The sequence below is a fragment of the Chelmon rostratus genome, chromosome 9 (assembly GCF_017976325.1).
Source record: "Chelmon rostratus isolate fCheRos1 chromosome 9, fCheRos1.pri, whole genome shotgun sequence".
NCBI classification, from domain to species: domain Eukaryota; kingdom Metazoa; phylum Chordata; class Actinopteri; order Chaetodontiformes; family Chaetodontidae; genus Chelmon; species Chelmon rostratus.
In genome coordinates, this window is record NC_055666.1 from 9,676,569 (window position 1) to 9,689,090 (window position 12,522).

The window sequence follows — 12,522 nt, forward strand, 5'->3', positions numbered from 1 at the left end:
CTAGACAGAGTGAATATTACATAAGATACATCCCACCCCGTGATACAAAGTATGACTTGTCATATGGAATATTTCTTGTTAAATGGCCTTAATTTGCACCCTACTCTGTCCCAGGAAGAACAGAGAAAACAGCACATAGGCTTATCTCTTCTCAAAATCCTGTAAGTGTATAATGTCTCTGTTTGTCATGAAATCTGATATACAAAACGCATTCGATATGCTTTCCGCCTTCCTAACCACGATAACTACTCTGGGGGTTTTTAATCTTCATTCGGCCGATGAACATATTTTAGGCTTGAAAGAAACATTAAAACTGCTCTCCACTCCGGCTTAATGCCAAATATCAAGACATTTTTATGGCTCTATTTATCTCCACAATCCTCCTCCCATGGATTTCTTGGATAGAATTAGGTGCTTTGTGTAATCTACGATTACTTGGAATATTGAGCTGTTTCAAAAGGAGAATGGAAACATTTTCATAATATTGCAATCTCCCTCCTGTCTATCATTCCATCTGGATCTTTTGCTGATGACTGGTTTTCCCATCCTGAAATAGACAGTCAGTGCCTGCTGTCTGCTGTCAGTGTGCTGGCCTGGTGCTCAAACCTTATTTTTTCTTTTTTTTTGCTTGTGTGTATTTTAGAGCAAGGATCTACCTCTCGCTGTTTTAATGATCACAAAGGACACAGCAATGAGGACGTTACATGCAACATGTACATAATTTATTTCAATACAAATGTTACAGCACATACACTTGCTTTTTCATAAATACCAAAGGACACCACATGTCGTAACAGGCTTCATTACCTTGTGACAAAAAACTTGTGCGAAAATAGCTTGCAAACATTTAGTAAACATTCAGCTGAGTGACGACTTTTTTCACTCTGGCCATGAAAAAAGGTTCACATATAATAGGTTTACTGTTCATGTGACGGCTAAAGCAATATTTAAGTTTCATAGAAAATTCACATTCACATAGGCTACATCAATTCATCAGAACAGTCTGCCTTCAACAGCGTCTGTGCTGAGGTCCTGCAGCAACCATTTCTCACGGCTCCTCAGTCTTTCTTCAGTCTTTTGTCACAAACAGGAAAGAGGACTTCCACGAAAATATTATGGTACAAGAGAACAGGCGTAACTCTCCAGCCATTAATTATTTATAGTTCATGAACTCAAACATGGATTCACTTGTTCTTCTGCAAGCGTTTCATGAAAGTGCTATAAAGTGCTGCTTTAAGTTTATCATGGGGGGCTAGTCTTGTGGGGAAAAGTGACTTATATTGAATAGGAACAATGATGAATCAGTAAGGACAGCTTTAGCATTAGCTCACCTGAGCCTTGACTACATAAAATGTGTCAATCCCTGACATCAATTGTATTCTCTTACATTGAAAATAGACGTGCCACATGGTGATATATCCTCCAAGACTCATCTTTCACCCAGAGTCCACTTTTAAATTAGCCTTTTATGTCTGCAGAGCTGGTATGACCATACCAGTGGATAAGGTCAGTAACCTGGGCCCAACTTTGGTGGGAGAACTGAATGTCCATTGTATGCATCAGTAGACATGGTTTATGGTTCCAAACTATCAGCTGTACTTGGAATGTTTGTAGTGCCAGATAATCATTCAAGACTCATTGAACATAGCTGTGTTGTGTCCTCCAGCGTGAGGAGGTGAAGACATGAATTACATTCCTTATTATACAGGCGTATCGACGAAACAGTAACCATTAATAACTCTGAGACAGCTGAGGTGCAAGGAGAGGCCACTGCCAGGAGGGAGCAGTGTGGATATATAGTTCACAACCTGCTCCACCTGAACAAAAACAGATCACTTTGAGAGGAAACGGCACCACGGTCCCCAAACACAACACCACAAATACATAGCACACATGCAAACGATTAAGTGCTTCTAAACATGACAAATGTGTTGAATACAGACCTTTTTCAAATCCAGCAGTGACTCATCAATTTAGCATTAATGTGTCAATTGAATGTGAGTGAATAATTACAACAGTCATGTATCAAAATTTTGGTCTAGAATCTTTAACTGTTTTGTGCTTTGTGCATGCTGTACAGTGAAAATATTGAGAAATACCCTGGAGAACATTTCTTATGACATTCAACCCCTGCATTTACTTTGCTGTAAATCCATGAAAAAGAAAAACAGAAAAAAGATCAACATCATGGAAAGCTTGTTTTTCACATGGCAAACATTGACGTATGATGACACCGTAGTTACGTATATTCCTAAGGTCTACAACAACACTGCTGACCAAACCGAGCGATACAGTACACAAAGATTCCTCTGAGGGAACAAAGTTCACAGTTTTGACGGTGTCAGCTGACCTTACTCCAGAGGCAACGCAACATGCACTAAAACACAGGTCACTAACACCGAATTAGACTGGCAGAGAATCCCTGCTCCCCCTCCTGCTGTCAGTAGCCACATTTAGCTTGCTGTCACTTTGATCAGAACATACTAGAGATCGCCAAACAGCCTGGGGAAAGGGGGACGTATCTGCAATAACATCTCCATTACTGCTCTTTAGAGTAATGATCTTGAAAGCCATGTAGTGTGAGAAACATGTGTGAATTCCCCCAATCCAAGCCCAGCATGCTAAGTGCTCATTTTCCATTAATGCTTGCCTCAGTCAAAAAATGACGTTCCCAAGGGCCTGTGATCCTGAGACTGGTGATAAGAAGAGTCTCATTTCAGGTTGGGCGATTGGATCTCATCACAACCTGCAAGTAGGAAACCATATACTTTGTAATCTACTAATCTACTTCAGTGTTGTTTTGAAGACAGAGTTATCTGATGCACCAGCTAAACGGCGGAGATAATGGATTTATTCGTGTTTATTGGGTTGGGCTCAGCTGGATTGGGGCATTTCCTGGAGACTGCACACCAAACAGCGTCTAAAGTAGACTGACTGAAACAACTGGAGCCGCTGAGGCACTGCTAAGCAGAGTTCTTTATCCAAATGTTAGACTGCTGTCATGAAGATCGAGACATCATTTACAGTGAGGAGACTCTGGGAAATGTCAGGGAGCAGCACAAAGGTGCACTGCTCAGGACTGTTCTCCCACCTCCATTCATTGACCCGAGCAGTCACCACCACCACGCGGGCCTGGAACTTTGTTATCACTTGGCCGTTTCGACGCACTGTTTATTATTGTCTGTGGTTTGTACCCTTGTGCCATGGCTAAGGAAACGGCTTCTCTGGTTTCAGTAAACACTGTGGATGCTGAAACACAGCAACCACAAAATGTAATAAACAAACATGGCTCGTGCAACAAAAGGGACAACTGTTGCTACCGGCACATGGAAGGGACAGCAGAGGAATAGTTTAACCTTAAAGTTACTAAATAGTCCTATAATGTACCAAATACTGATTTTGATGTTGCACGAATGAACCCATGGACTGAATGCAATTTGTGACTGGTAGGCTGTGCAGTAGCAAACCTTAAGGAACGCCACATTTGAATTTATTCATATAACAGCTGCAAGCTTAAAGGTCAATACCCAGGATTAACCACATTCACCACAATGCCATCTTTGCACCGAAACATATTAGATATCTTCAGGGCTGATACTGGAATCTGGCCAATACCACAAACTTGCAAGTTTTATCACATGACTAACGGAGGATGGCCCCAGGCGTTTCTCAGCTTGCGACAGTAAGATGTGGATAACCTCATATCTCTGGTGCTATCTGCTGGCAACAGAAACTCCCATGCAACAGGCTGTAAAACACTAGAGCAGGGAGCAGGGCCTCATAACATTGCTGAGCAGTGAGGAGAGAGCGAGAGAGAGGCAGGTTCTGCCACACCTGTTGTTGATCATCTTTCACACCGAGACAATCCGTCAAAAAATAAAATGGAAACGAAGCACAGCCAAATTATAATTTTGCTTGATTTGGAATGTATTTCGTCAAACGAAGCACCAGAGAGGCATTAAGTCTGATCGTTCCGTGCTCCTCGTCCATTTTCTGATGGAAAAACTCAACATCCACGCCGAATTGGCAAGTCCGAATGGAATTTACAGCCTCCGACAACACTGACTTTGAATTTCAAAAACATTTTCATGCTAGTAGGTTGTGAGATCTTTTGCCAAGAACTCCAAGACACAAAACAGCAATACAATACAATGCACAGACCATTTAGTAGCATGAATAAACAGCTGAGACACTGTCCTAGTTTAACTCCTGTGGACAGTGACTTCACGTGAAATAGCTTTGACAGTCAGTTAAGAAACAATTATTGAAAATGATGTGATGAGGTAGATGGAAATTAAACATGATAAATGTAACAAAAGAACAAATGACCTACCTACAGTATTAATTCACTGTGTTGAAAGAGGAAGAGGAATAGTTTCCTCAGCTGAACATGATTATTTTGTATTTTTTTTAAAGAAGTCTCCAGGGACTCTACCAGTCCGTTTGACTGGTCTTACCTTCATTAGTCAATGGGAAAAGGTTTATGATAGCAGTGTAAACATGTCTGGATCGCCCCGTTGACAGAAGTCTCAGGGATTCCAGTTTAAAGGACAGTCGTTACGGTCGTTAGGCCTTTGCTGCAATTCCCGTTGGGGTCCACCGCTCTGTCCACAACACTGCAGACCCCGGCTCCCTTTCCCACACACCCTTCGTTGGCGTCACTGTCCTCCGAGTTGCCCTTACTCCTCCCTTGCTGCTCGCTCTGCCAGCTGTGTCTGCTGTAGATGTATCCATTCACGGGCCCTGGGTTGCTGAGGCGGTTCCTCTTCATGCACAGGATTTCCTTGAAGGCATACCTGAACTCAGGACTCCGGCAGTAAATGAGCGGGTTGAAGGCAGAGTTTGCGTAACCGATCCAGTTGAGTATCCTGAAGGTGAGGTCGTTGTGCTGCTCTTTCCATATGGCCACCACCACGTTGAGCAGAAAGAAGGGCAGCCAGCACAGAGTGAAGATCCCCATGATGATGCCCAGGGTCTTTAGGGCTTTGTGTTCCCGCAGGCAAAACTTGGCCTTCTTGTTGCCACGCCCGTTGTTGGCCTCCAGAGATTTGAGGTTGCTGTTGTCGCTGTTATGGAAGCGTCCAACACTTTGGTCAATCTTCTTCAGCTGGCGCTTGGCCTCCTGGAATACGCGGCTGTAGACAAAAACCATGATGACCAAAGGGATGTAGAAGGATATGGTAGAGGAGGTGATGGCGTAAGCCATGTTGGTGTAGAACTCGCAACAGTTACTGTCCTCTATGCACCTCTTAGCTTCCTCATCATCTGATATCCACCACTTCATGTGGATGGGAAGGAAAGATATCAAGGCGGCGATCACCCACACCAGCACAACCACAATGCGCGCCCTGCACTTGGTCAGCATGGACTGGTAGCGGAAGGGAGAGGTGATGGCTAAATATCGGTCTATAGCTATGACACACAGGGTCTCGATGCTCGCCGTCACACAGAGCACATCGGTCGCAGTCCAGAACTCACACCAGAAGCTACCAAAGTGCCAAGTCTTAAATATAATGTAACAGGCACCAAAAGGAACCACAATGAGACCCATGACCAGGTCGGCACAGGCTAGGGATGTGATGAAACAGTTGGTGACATTTTGGAGACGCTGGAAGCGGGCGATCGCTGTTATGACCAGGATGTTGCCAAAGACTATGCACAGGACGAGTAAGGACATGATCATGGCCAGCAGGATCATTGTTGCTTCACTGTAACTCTCCTCTTGCTTAGCTGGGTCTGATGTGGTGACCATCTCTGTACTCATATTGAGGTACCCTGGGGGGGTTGTACTTCCCATCTGAAGAGACCATATGTGGATAACACAGACACACACACACGCACGCACACACACACACACACACATGCACATACACACACAGAGTCAGAATTTAAATCTATAGAAGTGGACTGATAGAAGGGAAGACAAAAAAGTAACTGTGAGTAGAAATGTAATGCATCTAAAACTAGCACTAACAAATTTGCCCTGATGTGTCTGTTGTTGGTTTTATTTTCACAACAAAAGAGGACAAAAATTAGAGCAGCAGCGCCACAAAACAAACTCATCACATCCTGTTAGACTTCAGCATGCACGGCTCACAAATTGTGAGCATGTTAAACAAGCCAACCAAACATAAAAGTACAAACCTCCACAGGTAGCTGTCTTGTTTCCTGCCTCCCATAAAAAGTAGAAATGTCTGTTCAGGCAGTTCCTGCAAAGTATTCACTGTCACATGTCCTTCCGTCTACTGTCTGTTTTTCTTCATCTCCGTGTGTCTCACTCACTCAGTGCCTCAGTTGAGCAGTGTTTCTGCTAATGTGTCTCCCAGGCTATTTGTCAGAGCCCTTATAACGTGCAGTGATGACATCATGGTCAGCGCTCAGCCAATCAGACAGACAGCCTGTGGAGGGTGCTGAGCGCTCCAGAGAGTTTGAACACATGGTCCCTGCAGCAGCATGAGACAAAAGCTGCAAAAGACAAGACAGGACTTTTTCTAACTTTTAGCTCAAGCTATCTCTTGGCAGGCAAATTGATCTTAAAAGTCCAGCACAGTAATTGCATGGACTTAAAGAATGCAAGCGGCGTGCTGAAAGTTGAGATCAAACATTTAGTCCAGCAGAACAGCTTGTGCCTGTTAGTCTGGATCAAATTAAAAAACAGGTGAAGCTTTCTCTGACTCTTCGTGAAGTGAGGCGAAAGTTAAAACACCTTCAGCGTATGATTTATGATGTATGATTTATTGAGAGATTAGACTATTACAGCTCTCCTTGTCCTGACAAAACCTTGGTGTGTTTGTGTGTGTGTGTGTGTGTGTTTTCCTGGCATGTTTATGGCGTGTGTGCATAAAAATGTAGACTACAGCGTACACTAAAAATAGCATGTCTAATGCTACAAGTTAAATATCTAAAGGTTGAATTACCGAAAATACCCAAATTCCTTTTTCTGTGATGAATGTGCACCCACAGCCCTGAGAGTGTGACCTGCAGGACACAAACAAATACTCGCACTAAGGTACACTGTGTTTTTAGGATTCAGAACAAATTTGCCTGTCTGTTAAGCTTATAAAGTCTATGCAAAGACATGCAGCGCTCCATTGGAAGACACTGTGCATGTATCTAAAATACTATTCAAATTCTCAGACAGAACGAGCAGTGTTATCTGTGTATTAGCTAAACAAACATGGAGGTCTGTGTTGGAACTGAAAAGCTATCAGTGGCAGACGGAAAAAGCGGAGGGATGAGCAGATGAGCCACTGTGGGGTGTAAATGTCCTTTCTCTGCTCCGTTTGTGCCTCAGACCTGCTTTTACTGCATGATGCGCACACACTAAATAACAACCACCAAATAACCATCACTATGAGGACGGAGTGGGTTAAGAACCACATCGTCCTATTTAAAATGATGCCAATTCAACAGAGAACTAAACTGAACTGCACATCACACACAAACAGATTTCTCCCTGTGAATAAATGTTTTAAAGGCAAATAAGACACTTTAACACGAAGTCCTACCTGTGTTCTGACACTATGCAGCTCTCCAAAACCTGACAGGCACGCACTGCAGATGGAGAATCTTTCACTCACTGTTTGCTGCATTTGTCTTGTGCTCAACTGTCTTTGCTTTTGGCTGGCTCCATTCAGGTCTGAGTCCCCGTCATGCTCACACTAGATTACAGCAGTGAAATGATTAGTGCTATTTCAGACGTCCCACATCAATAGATAAAGCCATTTTTTTCCAGGCATTCGTTGTCATGTAATGATTTTCGTGGAGTTCTCTTTGCTGCTAATCACAGGTCGGGGCAATTCATTTGAAATACAGTACAGTGGGAGGTCGAGCTAGGTTTGCGAATAATATAACCATTATGATGGAACATGGATCATAAACAAGCCTTTGTGATAAGTAGGTGTGTTTAGTTCTCTGAGGCTGTGTGTGTGTGTGTGTGTAGGTCTGTACTAACCTCATGGAGTGACGTGACGGTAGTTTCCAGAGCTTTGACCTTCAATAATTGTACACACCACAGGCACTGGGCTGCATCCATGAACTGTATGTTACAATGAGCTCTCTTACAAATAGTAAGCTGATGATGCAACAGCAAATCCGACCAGAAAGGCGCATCTGGATCTCAGTTCTTAGCATTCGTGCCATGATTCATACTTTATGATGTGCTCATATTGCTTTTGGGCTTTAAACAAATCAAAGTTGTGTTGCCAACCTCGTGGAGGTCCACCCGTCTCTCTCAAGTCTTTAGTTTATGGCAAAATCTTTTCAACTTTAGGGCAGATTATCATAAAATGTGCTGTAGATATCCATGGCACCCATACATTTCTACAGATTTTGGTGACCCTCTGACCTTTTATTTAGCTAAACACTTTGTTGCATGATAACATGTCTTTGCATGTCATTCATTTGAATTAATCCAAATGTTTCAGTGACCTGACCTGTCTGGCATTACGTTTGGTCTGAAATTAAGGAATACCAAAAACGTCCACACACATTGTCCTGAAATTGAGAGACCACATCTCTTCTCTCTATAGGATAAATGTCAACACTGCACCTGAGATTAGCATGAAATTTGCTGAGCACATTTATGGTCCCAGTTGAATCGACTCATGTGATTTTAGTGACGACCCCTCCCCCCCGGCCTTATCTCTTGTGCAACTTACAGGACAAAGCCCACATGTTTAGCCTGTCACCTGATAAGCCTCTAGGACTTGAGAAAAGGCCAGTATGTTGTCTGCTATACTTACAGTATAGATTGCAGGACATAATGAACACTGCATCCTTTGTGGGCTTAGTTGTATTTGCATTTATACTCAAGAACAGATTTAATAAATAGCAAAAAGTCTGTCAGTTTTTGGCCTAACTCATATGCTCACATGATGATTTTATTCTCACTGAGTGATGTGCTGCGTTGTCATCTGGGGATGTTTGTTATGAGCCCTGAACTGACTTTCATACAATGAACTTCGTACCCTAAATGTAATATAAATGTCATTTCTGTTATGAAAGTGGGGGTCTGCATGTTCGATTAATCGTGTCTGGTTTCCTCAGTCTGTGACATCTGTCTTCCTGCATCCTGTCACTTCCAGACAGAGCCAGCTCACCAGCTTTAGATAGCCCTCTCAGCGCCTTAGATCTCCCCCCTGTTAGATATTGTACATTGCTCTGTTAGTCTATCTCCCCTCCACACCACCTCCTCCTGGATTCTCACCTTTCTTCACTTGTGTTGACCTGATGATCCAAACTGCACCTCCCCCATTATGGTTTTCCTGTAATCTGTAAGGAACAATACGTGGAGGCGTTATTCCTCGAGGGAAAGGTTTCAGGGGCATACGAGGAAATGAGGGAGCCTGAAGACTCTCTCTCACTTGTTCTCTTAAATGTCATGCTCTGAAATTTGCCATGGTTGCAGTGATAAACAAAAACTAAGAACACACTTATTCAGTTTCTTGCTGAGAGTCAGATGAAAGTGTTGATACACTTCTTGTGCGCTTTTATTATGAAAAATAGAGCCAGCAGCTGTTTATCTTAAGTTTAATGAAGACTGGAAGCAGGGGAAGCAGCTAGCCTGGCTCTGTCCAGAGGTAACAAAAACATCCGACAAGCACCTCGAAATGCTGCAGAGCAATGGCAAGTTGTAGTTTTACAGGGAGTTATAGGCTGCAACTATCAATAAAAAAAAAATATTAAAGCAAAATTGCAGATGTATTTCTAAATGTATTTTCAAGGATTAGCAAGACAAGTGCAAAGCAGACATACATTTCTCTCTGTAGCACATACAAACAAATACGTTGAAAATTAAAACTGTTGTGCGTTATCAAATGTGCTCTACCTTCATATGCTGTCACGTACTGGTGTGTGTTTCATAAGGCATTATTGTTTCAGAAATGACTGAAAACATCAGAAAATGCATCTCAAATTGAGACAAAAAAAAAAAGAAACAGTATTCTCTGCTGCTGATTGTCCAGCCATGTCTGATCCATTCAATCTATTCGAGGCATTGTCCAGGCCAGTCGTGTCCTTATTTAAATCACTGGAACAAAGACATTTCCAGGAGTAATCAAGAGCCTGAACTGCTAATTGGTTCTATGGTAAAGGCCCCCGTGGGACTGTGGGCGAGGTCCACCCAAAAACAAACGGGTGTATGACCATCAAAGACCAAAAATCCTGCGCTGTTTGCACTGCCAGCTACAAAGGCAGAGCGTGCTCTTGCTGCAAGTGGAAAGCATCCAAGCTGGCATTGTTACGTGTGGTTTAGATAAACAGAAACAGTGGGACAAAACTATTTTGTATATTTCAGATCGGACCATATATAGACTGGGCAGTTATTGACCGGGTGTGCGAGTCATTGTGAATTTGCCCATGATGAAGCTCAGACGGAGGAAGAGGTTGTAAAAACACTTTCTTGAGCTATGCAACAAATTCTGGGCCGTGGCCTCCAGACAGAGCTCAACATTTATAAAAGATAAATCTAAAAATGTCACCATGGGGGTCTGGCCAATGTAACGCATACAGTATTTTACACAGGAAGCTGTCGTGTTTCAAGCTGCCAACATAACACACCTGTTTCAGAACGTGTTCGAGGTTAGTGCAACCCACACTCTCTTCTACTCTTACATTTCTAAGGAGGAATTATTTTCACCAGCTCGCCCAAATCAACCACAACTTCCCCGCGCGGCTTGACATGAAAATAACTACGGCACCATGGCACAGTAACGCTACTCCAGTCAATGAAAGAGGTCACTTGGTTTGGTTGGTCTCATGGGTGTCACTTAGTTATTCTGTCTTATTGATCATGACGCACAAAGGGAAACACTCACAGAGGGCATTAGACTTATCACTAGACTTGTTTGAGAAGGTTAAACATTGCATTGGCTGAATGCTGGAGTTGATCCAGTGATGTTTTCGGTTAACCAAAATTTCTTCTTGGCGTTGATCCTGCCTCAACTGTGGGACTTGAGGCAGGATTTATAGTCTGAATGAGGCAGTTAAGGCCTGGGCTACATTATTGCCTTTGTTTAACCCTATGGGAAGACAAGTAATGCATTACTGTCCTTGTGAGGATTTAATTAGTGTGTGTGTGAATGTGGACCATTCAGCAGAAAAGTCCCTGTGGACCTCCGATCAGCGCAGAGGGGAATTATAATTCATCTTTGTTTAAAGAAACACCAGTGATTCAAGCCTAAACTACTTCATACAACTAAAAAGAAAAAACAACTCCTTTCTATAATGGCACAAGAAATTTCTACAACACCCTGCGGTGTTTATACTCTGAGGTCTTGGTGCCGTTTGAATCCTGATTATTGTGTTGTGTCTCGTTTACTGTTAATGGCCATAGGCAGGTGCTGAATGTCATGACGGCGGTGCAGTAAATAGACGTATAAATAAATGAACAGCTACCACTTTGTCTCCCAAACTGACTGAAAGAAACTGATGGACTAGAGGCATCTAAGGACCAGTTCTGGAGCTGCCAACGAGATTAACCATCTGCATGAATATCTGGGCACTAGTTAGTATTAATGGAATGGAAATAAGCACGCAAGCTGATTTGTCTTCATGCCAAAGTTAGTTTTTAGCCCCCTGACCACACTTCGAGCCCACTGAATGATTTACTCTTGATGAGGAAATGGATTCATAATTCCTGACCTGTAGTAACCCATCACTTGTAACTTTTCAACGTAGAATTTGTGTTCATTTGCGCCACTAAATTAGGAACTCTTATATCTACAAGAGTGCAGAAATCTGCATATCTGAGACACCGGGGAATAGAGCTGACCCACGGAATAAGAGGCCTCTGTTCTTCCCACTTCTACAGCGATAAATGTGAGAATAATGAGGGCGTGGGCTGATTTCTTTCTCTTTACCACTTAAGGAAGCAATTCCATCCTCTAACAACTCCTGGCTTATTCTCTGTCATCTTCAAACATCTGTTACAATGATTCATTGCAGAAAAAAGTCAACTTTTGACCCGTTCCACGGCAAGTGAGTAAGAGATTTGAAACCAGGGACTATCTCTGGTATTGTTGCCCGTCAAAACTTTGGCAGACGTCCAACTTGTATAAACAGCTGCAGTCATGAATGGTTTCTGTCCGCTGAGCCCGTGAGTTGGAATGAGACGTATTCATGAGAGGCATTTACTGTGAAAGACAGAGGGACAGAGCATACCAGTAGTGATGGGATCTTTATATTTCAGTGATGCTACTTAACAGGAGGGTCTCCCATTCCTTTGGCAGTGTATAAACTGAAAACATTCTCTCAGTCATTAACACTTATTTATCACACTTATTTATCACTCTTTGAATGTATCACCTTTCCACACACACATATGGATGTATATGCAAAAATTGGAAGCAACTAACAAAGATAACTAACAACTAACTAACTAACAAAAAAAGGCACATTGAAATGAACTTTGAGTGATTTCGTAATACCTCTTCACATGACCCTGCGTTATCTTCTCATGCTTCTTTTGCTCTGTGTGTATGCATGTGTGTCCTGCTGCAAACATTAAATTGCATTGGTGGT

At 42.7% G+C, this 12,522-nt stretch overlaps 1 protein-coding gene across 1 annotated transcript; it reads right to left on the minus strand.

The window, feature by feature from the left end:
• Positions 1–707: 707 nt before the first annotated feature.
• On the minus strand, positions 708–6,302 carry adrb2a (adrenoceptor beta 2, surface a). Its single transcript, XM_041944621.1, has 2 exons — positions 6,145–6,302; positions 708–5,797 (listed from the first exon to the last, which is right to left on the minus strand). Exon 2 carries the CDS (start codon positions 5,795–5,797, stop codon positions 4,544–4,546), a length of 1,254 nt encoding a protein of 417 aa, XP_041800555.1. The 5' UTR covers positions 6,145–6,302; the 3' UTR covers positions 708–4,543.
• Between the last annotated feature and the right edge of the window lie 6,220 nt (positions 6,303–12,522).

Bases quoted from the DNA above. Each gene is read 5' to 3' on its own strand.
- adrb2a (XM_041944621.1), bottom strand. From the start codon at position 5,797: ATGGGAAGTACAACCCCCCCAGGGTACCTCAATATGAGTACAGAGATG.